The following is a 14,731-nucleotide window of genomic DNA, read 5'->3' on the forward strand; positions in this document are numbered from 1 at the left end:
GTGTGCTGGGGAACACAGCACAAACTTTCATCCATGTCATGGGAAGGGCAAAACAAGGTTAACAAGTGCAAGGTAACCTTGTGGTTACCTTGCGTTGATTCCAGGGGTCAAGGTCCAACGCGGCCCGGTCTCTGATCAGGCCTCCTGGTTGATGGTCTGATCAACCGGGCTGTTGGACGCGGCTGCTCGCAGCCTGACGTATGAGTCACAGCCTGGTTGATCAGGTATCCTTTGGAGGTGTTCATCCAGTTCTCTCCTGAACACTGTGAGGGGTCGGCCAGTTATGCCATTCCCTGGAAACACAAACCGTAACTGTCTCTATTTTCCGCTTGTTACAACTTGTAATAAAGTTGTTACATATTCGCTTAACGTGTTTATGACGTATTAGAACGTTGTTACAACTTGCTATATTGGTTGTTATAACTGGTTAGGTGTTAAAACTTGTTCGAATGTTGTACCAAGGTCGTAGTTTCGGTGTGTGTTTGGCAAGCTTATTTGTAGTGGAAGCGTGTTGAACAGTCTCGGGCCTCTGATGTTGATAGAGTTTTCTCTTAGAGTACCTGTTGCACGTACCGTTACAAAAACAGTACCTGTTTTTCAACGGGGGTATTCTGCACATCCTGCCATGCCTCCTGGTCTCATGTGGTGTTATTTCTGTGTGCACATTTGGGACCAGCTCCTCTAATACTTTTCATATGTAAATTATTATGTACCTCTCCCACCTGCGCTTTAGAGAATACAGATTTAGACATTTTAATGGGTCCCAATAATTTAGACGTTTTACAGAGTGGTTTCTTGTTAGGTGGAGGGTTCCATGATGGGCCCGCATACTATAGAACTGGTCTCACATAGACGGTGTACAGCTACCTAAATGTCTCCTTATTTAGGTTCCTGAATGATGGTCTGACTTTCGCTTGTGGTGTGATGCTGTCGTTATCATATATATATGAGTCTCCAGAGTTATGTTAGGTGTTATGTCCACTCCACCGTCGTTTTTTTACTCATAACAGAGGTAGTTCTCCTTTATTGTGTACTGTCCTTTTGTTCTCCTGACGCCTGTTCCCATCTCCATCACTTTACACTTGCTCGTGTTTAACTCCAGTAGCCATTTGTTGGACCAACTCTGCAACAACTTGTTTAATTAAGTCATTTGGAGAACCGTACAGTCCTCATCTGTCACAACTCTTATTAACTTTCCATCACTTGCAAACATAATCATATTCACTTCAGGGCCAGACGACGGGCGTGGTTATTCTCTGTTATTTGATCGCCGGGAAGACGAGATGTGGACCTGGAGTCAGATTCACGAAAGCACTTACGCAAGTACTTACGAACGTGTACATCTTTCCTCAATCTTTGACGGCATTGGTTACATTTATTAAACAGTTTACAAGCATGAAAACTTGCCAATCAACTGTTGTTATTGTTATAAACAGCCTCCTGGTGCTTCGGAGCTCATTAACTGTTTAATAATTAGAAACAAAGCCGCCAAGACTGAGAAAAGATGGACAGGTTCGTAAGTGTTTACGTAAGTGCTTTCGTGAATCTGGCCCCAGGACCATACCAACAGCGGGGGCTCGCCCACCACCACCTCCCTCACCCCCTCAACAGTGGCCACACCCCCCTACTGTCTCTTCAACATTATATTGTAGAATGTCCCATACTGACTTTCGCCCTCCTGCGCTGAGGTATGCTGAACTCTGTAACTATTATATGAGTACTGGAACACTTGATGATATATTGGACTTGTACCCAAGTTGACTATGTAATATATCAATTATACACTGTATGTGATGTAACTATAACGTGAGTGTAACACCACTATAAAATAGAAACTAAATAATATAAGTATGTATACACTACTAATTATCCTGAGTAACACTTCCTATCGGTTGCACTTAGTAACACTGTTATTGAACACTGTAATATGAGCTGACATATGATGGTTACACCGGAACCAAAGGTACACTGCCAACAAGGAAATGTTAACACAGGATTAAAACGCTGCCACCATCTGTCTTGACCATTGAGACTATATCAAGCAACGAGGCAAGAAACATTGCTTGACTTGGAGAGTACTTTCTTTAACTGTCATCAATTATGGGACGGTTGTCAGCCAACTATAACCAGAGGCTAAGAGGATTCAACAATTGATACAGACGAGAAGTTTAACATGAGTTTATTGAGAACAAATTATGGTAATCACCACTATAAATCACCACTTTAACACTGGCAATACTGACAATTGTTACAGGATCCAGACATGGAAACGTATCAAAGATCACACACATTACCTTAAGATCATTGATCCCCTGGAAACACAAACCGAAACTGTCTCTATTTTCCGCTTGTTACAACTTGTAATAAAGTTGTTACAGCTTGGCTTAACGTGTTTATGACGTATTAGAACGTTGTTACAACTTGCTATATTGGTTGTTATAACTGGTTAGGAGGTGTTAAAACTTGTTCGAACGTTGTACCAACGTCGTAGTTTCGGTGTGTGTTTGGCGGGTCTCTGCCTCTCAGTCTGGTGGATTCACTGTTTCCTGAGGCTCGCCTGATGACCTGTCACCTCACACTACCTCCGACACTCCAGCACTCTCTCTCTCTTAACTATCATACAGGGGTATATATACAACTGAAACAGAAGGGAGGGGGGGGGGGCGTTTTACAGTGTTGTGGGAAAGTCTGGTGTGGACCTGTTCCCAGCTGATTCAACCAACTCGGGAAAAAGAGTGTTTTGCACACCCAAATAGTTGATCAGCACATCAGGGCGGCAGCTTCCCATGATGTGCAAGAAAGCACTCAAGATGTACCATTAAGTTGCTTGCCAAGACCATCAGGAGTATTCATACACAGGAACACGCTGACTAGGGAGGAGCCAGAAAATATTTCAATTAACTCTAGCTGAATCTGAGGTCACAGGCTGACCTTACCAGGACGTTCCTATGGTGAGTCATGGGTGTACTCTCCAGGCGTTACAATACTCCCTCTCCCCTTAATTAAAACAACAATCGAGTGTATCTAAGTAACGTGAGCTTGTAAAATCATCTTCATCACCTTCCATGGTTAAGTGCTTAATTGCACACTAGTTTCTCTATCAGTTATCTCACCTTGTCAGAGTTAAAGAGACAATTGTATGTGTGTGTATATATGTATATATATATATATATATATATATATATATATATATATATATATATATATATATATATATATATATATATATATATATATATATATATTAGTATATTTTGGTAGCAGTCTTTCCTGTAGACATATATTATTAAATATGACCGAAAAAGTAAGATTAATAATTCTAACACGAATTTTCTCGATCTTTCGTACGTTTCTTTTCACTGTTGGTGGTAATTCAAAAATCAATTCTCCAAAATTCATTTTTATTTCTAGTCTGACGCGGCGTTTCTAGTTGCATGGCGTTTCACTTTCCTTCTTATGATGTCTTCGACGAAACCATTGGAGAAGCCGTTGTTGACTAGGACCTGCCTTACCCTACAGAGTTCTTCGTCGACTTGCTTCCATTCTGAGCTGTGGCTGAGAGCACGGTCGACATATGCGTTAACAACACTCCTCTTGTACCTGTCTGGGCAGTCACTGTTGGCATTTAGGCACATTCCTATGTTCGTTTCCTTAGTGTAGACGGCAGTGTGAAAACCTCCGCTCTTTTCCATGACTGTTACATCTAGAAAGGGCAGCTTCCCATCCTTTTCCATCTCATAAGTGAAACGCAGCACGGAACTCTGCTCAAATGCCTCCTTCAGCTCCTGCAGATGTCTGACATCAGGTACCTGTGTAAAAATGTCGTCAACATACCTGCATATGCCAGGTTGGCTAACATAAGAACGGCATTTAGAAACTTGTGTAAGGAATCTTTCAGAACATTATATACCACATATGTCAGACCAATCCTGGAGTATGCGGCACCAGCATGGAGTCCATATCTAGTCAAGCATAAGACTAAAATGGAAAAGGTTCAAAGGTTTGCCACCAGACTAGTACCCGAGCTGAGAGGTATGAGCTACGAGGAGAGACTACGGGAATTAAACCTCACTTCGTTGGAAGACAGAAGAGTTAGGGGGGACATGATCACCACATTCAAGATCCTCAAGGGAATCGACAGGGTTGATAAAGACAGGCTGTTTAACACAAGGGGCACACGCACTAGGGGACACAGGTGGAAACTGAGTGCCCAAATGAGCCACAGAGATATTAGAAAGAACTTTTTTAGTGTCAGAGTGGTTGACAAATGGAATGCATTAGGCAGTGATGTGGTGGAGGCTGACTCCATACACAGTTTCAAGTGTAGATATGATAGAACCCAATAGGCTCAGGAACCTGTACACCTGTTGATTGACGGTTGAGAGGCGGGACCAAAGAGCCAGAGCTCAACCCCCGCAAGCACAACTAGGTGAGTACACACACACACACACACACACACACACACACACACACACACCTACATTGTGTCAGCAAGGCTTAACCTTATTTCCCTATTTTAAAAACTTTGATCCACACTTCCTTATCCACCATTTCTCATCCACCTTGAGAATCTTACCAATTTTTCTGTTTATTATAAACACCAATTTTGAGCATTATTTTTTTGTTCTTGTATATGCTAATATATTGTTATTCTCGTGCAGTGGAGGAGTGAGTGTGTTGGGCAATGTTTACACATGAGTTATGAGAGTGGTGAGGGTGGGGAGTGACGCGCCTGTCACCTCACCTGACTCATGTCCTATGTGCTGGCCCCACACCACTCACCACTCACACTCATGCGTGATGTATTGTGAGAGTGTGAGTGATCCTTACAATGTATTTACATCTAGAACAGCTGATTGTGTTTACATCTAGAACAGCTGATTGTGTTTACATCTAGAACAGCTGATTGTGTTTACATCTAGAACAACTGATTGTGCTTACATCTAGAACAGCTGATTGTGTTTACATCTAGAACAGCTGATTGTGCTTACATCTAGAACAGCTGATTGTGTTTACATCTAGAACAGCTGATTGTGTTTACATCTAGAACAACTGATTGTGCTTACATCTAGAACAGCTGATTGTGTTTACATCTAGAACAGCTGATTGTGCTTACATCTAGAACAGCTGATTGTGCTTACATCTAGAACAGCTGATTGTGTTTACATCTAGAACAACTGATTGTGTTTACATCTAGAACAACTGATTGTGCTTACATCTAGAACAGCTGATTGTGTTTACATCTAGAACAGCTGATTGTGCTTACATCTAGAACAGCTGATACTAAACTCTGATCAGCTGATTTTGTTTACATCTGTGAATCCCTTGACCGCAACTTGTGTTGATATTTGAGGAGATAATGTTTGGGGAAGTTGTGGACAGGGGACGCGATGTGTATTGTAAAAAGCGAGGATAGTTTGCGTAATGTGTTGTTGTGGGTTAGGGCTCGGTTGTAGGGGGATAGTCGATTAGTTATTTGGGGAGGGGGAGTTGTTCATGTGAAATTACGGATTGTGTTGGAGGCTCAGGAGGGGGGAGTAGTTGTGGGAGAGGGGGGGGGGTGGCATTGTAGGTGTGGCACTGTGGGGGGGGGGGGGGGCAGTTATGGGCGGTGTGGCCGTTGTTAGGAGGTGGCAATTGTGAGGCAGGAGAGCACTTTCATTGAACTATCGACCATTTAGTTGAACGTCTGTTGTGGGAACACTGCCTGAAATCATATCTGCAGGAGCCATTGTTCCACATCTTGATAAACAGAATAACAGATTCTGTTATTCCTCAAGAATAACACCTCAGAAATCACGTACCACATTAACGACTATGAGATTGCTCTCTCCCTCACGTACGACTTGATAATGCTCCGTGGTTTAGTCATCATATCATCAGCCAGGTTAGTGTGACTCATCGTCTGCACAATAACAGATGAGTCACAACACGCTTCACTATGGGCGACTCATCTTTCACAAATCTCTTCTCATTCCTTATTTAGAAGGATGGCAAGGAAGGTCTAGGGTCCCTATATTGGAGGGTCGTTCCTAAGAGGGCGAGGTGTGGCTACTTCAGAGGCTATAATACAGTCTTAGTTGTAAGTGGAGTGCCTCAGGGCTCTGTCCTGGGACCTGTCTTGTTGACATATATTAAAATTCACATCAGCATATTTGCTGATGATACAAAAATAGTGCGGGAAATATATTCAGTAAGAGACAAGATTTCAAGAAGATCTTGACAAGATCTCATGACGATCTAGATTGGCTTCTAAATGAACTAAAGATTGGCAAATGCAGTTTAATGCAGAGGTCAGTCGACCAGGATGAAAGAATCTGGAGCGGCAGTTAAGGCAGCAGTTCTGCTGTCAGCTGCGGACTGCCAAACATGTGCTCATGTTTACAGAGGTGTTGACCATTACAGAGGTGCTGACCATTACAGAGATGCTGACCATTACAGAGATGCTGACCATTACAGAGATGCTGACCATTACAGAGATGCTGACCATTACAGAGATGCTGACCATTACAGAGGTGCTGACCATTACAGAGGTGCTGACCATTACAGATATGCTGACCATTGCAGAGATGCTGACCATTACAGAGATGCTGACCATTACAGAGATGCTGACCATTACAGAGATGCTGACCATTACAGAGATGCTGACCATTACAGAGATGCTGACCATTACAGAGGTGCTGACCATTACAGAGGTGCTGACCATTACAGAGATGCTGACCATTACAGAGATGCTGACCATTACAGAGATACTGACCATTACAGAGATGCTGACCATTACAGAGATGCTGACCACACATGTGACATCATCCATCTGACCACACATGTGACATCACCCACCTGACCACACATGTGACATCACCCACCTGACCACACATGTGACATCACCCACCTGACCACACATGTGACAACACCCACCTGACCACACATGTGACATCACCCACCTGACCACACATGTGACATCATTAATGGACACGAATGTGAAGGTGGTCGAGCACTTACCGACTGGCTGTCAAGTAGTGTTACAACATCAGGGGAATAACATTGTAGATGATGTTGTAAACTTGCCGCTAAGAGGAGGAATGTACACATTTGCCTGCCACCTTACCTTGGGCTTATTGTGGGATGATTTCAGGGCGCAACGTCCCCGCGGCCCGGTTCTCAACCAGACCTACTGGTTGCTGGACTGGTCAACCAGGCTGTTGGATGTTCCTGTTCGCAGCCTGACGTATGAGTCACAGCCTGATTGATCAGGTATTCTTTGGAGGTGTTTATCCAGTTCTCTCTTGAACACTGTGAGGGGTCGGCCAGTTATGTCCCTTATGTGTAGTGGAAGCGTGTTGAACAGTCTCGGGCCTCTGATGTTGATAGTTCTCTCTTGAACACTGTGAGGGGTCGGCCAGTTATGTCCCTTATGTGTAGTGGAAGCGTGTTGAACAGTCTCGGGTCTCTGATGTTGATAGTTCTCTCTTGAACACTGTGAGGGGTCGGCCAGTTATGCCCCTTATGTGTAGTGGAAGCGTGTTGAACAGTCTCGGGTCTCTGATGTTGATAGTTCTCTCTTGAACACTGTGAGGGGTCGGCCAGTTATGTCCCTTATGTGTAGTGGAAGCGTGTTGAACAGTCTCGGGCCTCTGATGTTGATAGTTCTCTCTTGAACACTGTGAGGGGTCGGCCAGTTATGTCCCTTATGTGTAGTGGAAGCGTGTTGAACAGTCTCGGGCCTCTGATGTTGATAGTTCTCTCTTGAACACTGCGAGGGGTCGGCCAGTTATGTCCCTTATGTGTAGTGGAAGCGTGTTGAACAGTCTCGGGCCTCTGATGTTGATAGTTCTCTCTTGAACACTGTGAGGGGTTCGGCCAGTTATGTCCCTTATGTGTAGTGGAAGCGTGTTGAACAGTCTCGGGCCTCTGATGTTGATAGTTCTCTCTTGAACACTGTGAGGGGTCGGCCAGTTATGCCCCTTATGTGTAGTGGAAGCGTGTTGAACAGTCTCGGGCCTCTGATGTTGATAGTTCTCTCTTGAACACTGTGAGGGGTCGGCCAGTTATGCCCCTTATGTGTAGTGGAAGCGTGTTGAACAGTCTCGGGCCTCTGATGTTGATAGTTCTCTCTTGAACACTGTGAGGGGTCGGCCAGTTATGTGTATACCCTTGGGCACCCCGCCAGGTGTGTGTACCTTGGGGCACCCCGCCAGGTGTGTGTGTACCCTGGGGCATCCCGCCAGGTGTGTGTACCCTGGGGCACCCCGCCAGGTGTGTGTGTACCCTGGGGAACCCCGCCAGGTGTGTGTGTACCCTGGGGCACCCCGCCAGGTGTGTGTGTACCCTGGGGCACCCCGCCAGGTGTGTGTGTACCCTGGGGCACCCCGCCAGGTGTGTGTGTACCCTGGGGGACCCCGCCAGGTGTGTGTGTACCCTGGGGCACCCCGCCAGATGTGTGTGTACCCTGGGGCACCCCGCCAGGTGTGTGTACCCTGGAGCACCCCGCCAGGTGTGTGTGTACCCTGGAGCACCCCGCCAGGTGTGTGTGTACCCTGGAGCACCCCGCCAGGTGTGTGTACCCTGGAGCACCCCGCCAGGTGTGTGTACCCTGGGGCACCCCGCCAGGTGTGTGTACCCTGGGGCACCCCGCCAGGTGTGTGTGTACCCTGGGACACCCCATCAGGTGTGTGTACCCTGGGGCACCCCGCCAGGTGTGTGTACCCTGGGGCACCCCGCCAGGTGTGTGTATACCCTGGGGCACCCCGCCAGGTGTGTGTACCTTGGGGCACCCCGCCAGGTGTGTGTGTACCCTGGGACACCCCGCCAGGTGTGTGTACCCTGGGGCACCCCGCCAGGTGTGTGTACCCTGGAACACCCCGCCAGGTGTGTGTACCCTGGGACACCCCGCCAGGTGTGTATACCCTGGGGCACCCCGCCAGGTGTGTGTACCTTGGGGCACCCCGCCAGGTGTATGTGTACCCTGGAGCACCCCGCCAGGTGTGTGTACATTGGGGCACCCCGCCAGGTGTGTGTACCTTGGTGCACCCCGCCAGGTGTGTGTGTACCTTGGGGCACCCCGCCAGGTGTGTGTGTACCCTGGTGCACCCCGCCAGGTGTGTGTGTACCTTGGGGCACCCCGCCAGGTGTGTGTGTACCCTGGGGCACCCCGCCAGGTGTGTGTGTACCCTGGTGCACCCCGCCAGGTGTGTGTACTTTGGTGCACCCCGCCAGGTGTGTGTACCTTGGGGCACCCCGCCAGGTGTGTGTGTACCCTGGAGCACCCCGCCAGGTGTGTGTACCTTGGTGCACCCCGCCAGGTGTGTGTACCTTGGGGCACCCCGCCAGGTGTGTGTACCTTGGTGCACCCCGCCAGGTGTGTGTACCCTGGAGCACCCCGCCAGGTGTGTGTACCCTGGAGCACCCCGCCAGGTGTGTGTACCTTGGTGCACCCCGCCAGGTGTGTGTACCTTGGTGCACCCCGCCAGGTGTGTGTACCCTGGGGCACCCCGCCAGGTATGTGTACCCTGGAGCACCCCGCCAGGTGTGTGTACCTTGGTGCACCCCGCCAGGTGTGTGTACCTTGGAGCACCCCGCCAGGTGTGTGTACCCTGGGGCACCCCGCCAGGTGTGTGTACCTTGGGGCACCCCGCCAGGTGTGTGTACCTTGGTGCACCCCGCCAGGTGTGTGTACCCTGGAGCACCCCGCCAGGTGTGTGTACTCTGGAGCACCCCGCCAGGTGTGTGTACCTTGGTGCACCCCGCCAGGTGTGTGTACCTTGGTGCACCCCGCCAGGTGTGTGTACCCTGGGGCACCCCGCCAGGTGTGTGTACCCTGGAGCACCCCGCCAGGTGTGTGTACCTTGGAGCACCCCGCCAGGTGTGTGTACCTTGGTGCACCCCGCCAGGTACTCACCTAGTTGTACTCACCTAGTTGTGCTTGCGGGGGTTGAGCTCTGGCTCTTTGGTCCCGCCCCTCAACCGTCAATCAACAGGTGTACAGGTTCCTGAGCCTACTGGGCTCTATCATATCTACATTTGAAACTGTGTATGGAGTCAGCCTCCACCACATCACTGCCTAATGTATTCCATTTGTCAACCACTCTGACACTAAAAAAGTTCTTTCTAATATCTCTGTGGCTCATTTGGGCACTCAGTTTCCACCTGTGTCCCCTAGTGCGTGTGCCCCTTGTGTTAAATAGCCTGTCTTTATCTACCCTGTCGATTCCCTTGAGAATCTTGAATGTGGTGATCATGTCCCCCCTAACTCTTCTGTCTTCCAACGAAGTGAGGTTCAATTCCCGTAGTCTCTCCTCGTAGCTCCAGGTGTGTGTACTTTGGTGAACCCCGCCAGGTGTGTGTACCTTGGTGCACCCCGCCAGGTGTGTGTACCTTGGGGCACCTCGCCAGGTGTGTGTACCCTGGGGCACCCCGGAAGGTGTGTGTACCTTGGAGCACCCCACCAGGTGTGTGTACCTTGGGGCACCCCGCCAGGTGTGTGTGTACCCTGGGGCACCCCGCCAGGTGTGTGTACCTTGGGGCACCCCGCCAGGTGTGTGTACCCTGGGGCACCCCGCCAGGTGTGTGTACCTTGGGGCACCCCGCCAGGTGTGTGTACCTTGGGGCACCCCGCCAGGTGTGTGTACCCTGGGGCACCCCTCCAGGTGTGTGTGTACCTTGAGGCACCCCGCCAGGTGTGTGTACCCTGGGGCACCCCGCCAGGTGTGTGTACCCTGGGGCACCCCGCCAGGTGTGTGTACCCTGGGGCACCCCGCCAGATGTGTGTACCCTGGGGCACCCCGCCAGATGTGTGTACCCTGGGGCACCCCGCCAGGTGTGTGTACCCTGGGGCACCCCGCCAGGTGTGTGTACCTTGAGGCACCCCGCCAGGTGTGTGTACCCTGGGGCACCCCGCCAGATGTGTGTACCCTGGGGCACCCCGCCAGGTGTGTGTGTACCCTGGGGCACCCCGCCAGGTGTGTGTGTACCCTGGGGCACCCCGCCAGGTGTGTGTACCCTGGGGCACCCCGCCAGGTGTGTGTACCCTGGGGCACCCCGCCAGGTGTGTGTACCCTGGGGCACCCCGCCAGGTGTGTGTACCCTGGGGCACCCCGCCAGGTGTGTGTGTACCCTGGGGAACCCCGCCAGGTGTGTGTACCCTGGGGCACCCCGCCAGATGTGTGTACCCTGGGGCACCCCGCCAGGTGTGTGTACCCTGGGGCACCCCGCCAGGTGTGTGTACCCTGGGGAACCCCGCCAGGTGTGTGTACCCTGGGGCACCCCGCCAGATGTGTGTACCCTGGGGCACCCCGCCAGGTGTGTGTACCCTGGGGCACGCCGCCAGGTGTGTGTACCCTGGGGCACCCCGCCAGGTGTGTGTGTACCCTGGGGAACCCCGCCAGGTGTGTGTACCCTGGGGCACCCCGCCAGGTGTGTGTACCCTGGGGCACCCCGCCAGGTGTGTGTACCCTGGGGCACCCCGCCAGGTGTGTGTGTACCCTGGGGAACCCCGCCAGGTGTGTGTACCCTGGGGCACCCCGCCAGATGTGTGTACCCTGGGGCACCCCGCCAGGTGTGTGTACCCTGGGGCACCCCGCCAGGTGTGTGTGTACCCTGGGGAACCCCGCCAGGTGTGTGTACCCTGGGGCACCCCGCCAGATGTGTGTACCCTGGGGCACCCCGCCAGGTGTGTGTACCCTGGGGCACCCCGCCAGGTGTGTGTACCCTGGGGCACCCCGCCAGGTGTGTGTGTACCCTGGGGAACCCCGCCAGGTGTGTGTACCCTGGGGCACCCCGCCAGATGTGTGTGTACCCTGGGGAACCCCGCCAGGTGTGTGTACCCTGGGGCACCCCGCCAGGTGTGTGTGTACCCTGGGGCACCCCGCCAGGTGTGTGTACCCTGGGGCACCCCGCCAGGTGTGTGTGTACCCTGGGGCACCCCGCCAGATGTGTGTACCCTGGGGCACCCCGCCAGATGTGTGTGTACCCTGGGGAACCCCGCCAGGTGTGTGTACCCTGGGGCACCCCGCCAGGTGTGTGTGTACCCTGGGGCACCCCGCCAGGTGTGTGTGTACCCTGGGGCACCCCGCCAGATGTGTGTACCTTGGAGCACCCCGCCAGGTGTGTGTGTACCCTGGGGCACCCCGCCAGATGTGTGTACCTTGGGGCACCCCGCCAGGTGTGTGTACCCTGGGACACTTTGCCAGGTGTGTGTGAATACTCACACCACAATGGTCTACACGTGAAGATGTTGTCCGTTCAATATCGTCACCTTCAAGACCATTGGCTGGGTCGCTTGTGCCCTTGTTGCTCCCTGAAGCATCTTCGTGTCCACTTACGGACAACGTTAATCTGTCCTCGTTAACGGCGGGGTCGTGTCGTTAATGGTTAATGTCCTCGTTAGTCTGTGCTGAATACGTAGTTGAGTTTGGAATTGGATCGAGGGTTGGTCTTGACCTCCTGGGTTGTTACTGTGATGGGCCGGCTTCCTACCCACTTCGGAGGTCATCAAGTATTTAAATACAAAGCCGACATGATTGGAAGATGTACAGGTTTCGTACGTGGACGCTTAAATGTTTGACGACTCCTTAACCATATCTAAACATCTTTTCTCCAAAGATGTGTACAAAGATGAACAGGTTCGTAAGTATTTGCAGATCTGCTTGATGAATACGGGCCGAGGCGTTCATCCTTGCTTGTAATTCTCTCATGTGATTCATTACTGCTCTTTAGATAGAAGCACAGTCCTCATAGTCGTGTACTGGTCTCCTGTCACCGGTGCCACCAGTGCCTCACTGGCACAGTCTTGAAGACTTCCTGCGGCATGATTCACGAAGTAGTTACGCAAGCACTTACGAACGTGTACATCTTTCCTCAATCTTTGACGGCTTTGGTTACATTTATTAAACAGTTTACAAGCATGAAAACTTGCCAATCAACTGTTGTTATTGTTATAAACAGCCTCCTGGTGCTTCGGAGCTCATTAACTGTTTTATAATAGTAAACAAAGCCGCCAAAGATTGAGAAAAGATGTACAGGTTCGCAAGAGCTTGCGTAACTGCTTCGTGAATCTGGCCCCCCTAGAGTCTAACTTAACTCCGGCTGTGTCACTGAGGCCGTCTTCTGATAACTTGGTTAGTGATTGCTGGCTGGCGCTCCGTGGCTGTGCCCGAGCCTCCGCTCGTCTTCACCGTCTTTCACTATTTCATTTTCAAATTATTACTGTGTTTCTCTCCTGAAGTCTTCCCGATGTTCACTACACTTAGCTACCAGTACATTAAAAAACATTGGAGGAGGAATAATATTTTGTGATTCAAAGTCTGTTCTTAAACCAGTCGAAAACTTCTCCTGGAAGATCGACAGCAAGAACCTCATACTACCAATTACAAATGACCTAATCGCTGCACAGAGTAAAGGGTCTCGAATCTCCTTTGTATGGATACCTTCACACATAAATATAACCAATCATAATTGAGACAGTAATTGCAGCCAAATTAGCGTGCAACAAAGATGAAGTTGAATTAGATCTAGGTATCCCCATCTTTACTGTCAAAACTGTATTGGTCCAAACACTCAGATCTGATAAGAAAGAAATTACTGACTCCCAACGACTTGAAAGTACTAGTATAAAAAGCTATGATTTGTTCAGATCTGAAACCTATATCTATGGGCAGCACAAAACGTCGACCAGACTGTGCGACACAGTGCTTGCCAGGATCAGGTTGGGTTACCGTTACCTGTGGCAGGTGGCTACCGTTACCTGTGGCAGGTGGCTACCGTTATCTGTGGAAGGTGGCTACCGTTACCTGTGGCAGGTGGCTACCGTTACCTGTGGAAGGTGGCTACTGTTGCCTGTGGCAGGTGGCTACCGTTACCTGTCGCAGGTGGCTAACGTTACCTGTGGCAGGTGGCTAACGTTACCTGTGGCAGGTGGCTACCGTTACCTGTGGCAGGTGGCTACCGTTACCTGTGGCAGGTGGCTACCGTTACCTGTGGCAGGTGGCTACCGTTGCCTGTGGCAGGTGGTTACCGTTACCTGTCGCAGGTGGCTAACGTTACCTGTGGCAGGTGGCTACCGTTACCTGTGGCAGGTGTCTACCGTTACCTGTGGCAGGTGGCTATACCGTTACCTGTGGCAGGTGTCTACCGTTACCTGTGGCAGGTGGCTACCGTTACCTGTGGCAGGTGGCTACCGTTACCTGTGGCAGGTGACTACCGTTACCTGTGGCAGGTGGCTACCGTTACCTGTAGCAGGTGGCTACCGTTACCTGTGGCAGGTGGCTACCGTTACCTGTGGCAGGTGGCTACCGTTACCTGTGGCAGGTGGCTACCGTTACCTGTGGCAGGTGGCTACCGTTACCTGTGGCAGGTGACTACCGTTACCTGTGGCAGGTGGCTACCGTTACCTGTGGCAGGTGGCTATACCGTTACCTGTGGCAGGTGGCTACCGTTACCTGTGGCAGGTGGCTACAGGTGACGGGTCTCCCAATCCTAAGCACTCCAGGTGCAAACTCTGTGAGCAGGAACTGCGGCATGATCTCCCACACTACATCACTGAATGCCCAGTTATTAGACCTTTCAGACCCGTTGGCGTGAGGTACCTGGAGCTTTGCAATTACTTTATTACCTCTCGTGTTCTTGAAGATATCCTCATAATGCACCCAGAGTCTGCCAGTGCAGACTACTGAACATATGGCCCTGTATGACTAACATCCTGTGTGATGGGGACTTTTAGCATCACGTAGCTAGC

The 14,731-nt window shown here is 50.7% G+C and overlaps 2 protein-coding genes across 5 annotated transcripts in view; both read left to right on the plus strand.

The window, feature by feature from the left end:
* The window catches only part of LOC123746408 (lachesin), a 198,836-nt gene that overhangs the window by 21,334 nt on the left and 162,771 nt on the right, over positions 1 to 14,731 (plus strand). The gene's annotated exons all lie outside the window — the stretch shown is intronic.
* LOC138357887 (uro-adherence factor A-like) lies at positions 6,378 to 6,818 on the plus strand. Its single transcript, XM_069315052.1, has one exon. It carries the CDS (start codon positions 6,378 to 6,380, stop codon positions 6,816 to 6,818), a length of 441 nt encoding a protein of 146 aa, XP_069171153.1.

Source organism: Procambarus clarkii, chromosome 80, assembly GCF_040958095.1.
Source record: "Procambarus clarkii isolate CNS0578487 chromosome 80, FALCON_Pclarkii_2.0, whole genome shotgun sequence".
Classification (NCBI taxonomy): domain Eukaryota; kingdom Metazoa; phylum Arthropoda; class Malacostraca; order Decapoda; family Cambaridae; genus Procambarus; species Procambarus clarkii.

Excerpts from the sequence above, each read along its gene's own strand:
- LOC138357887 (XM_069315052.1), top strand. The coding sequence starts at position 6,378 with ATGTTTACAGAGGTGTTGACCATTACAGAGGTGCTGACCATTACAGAG.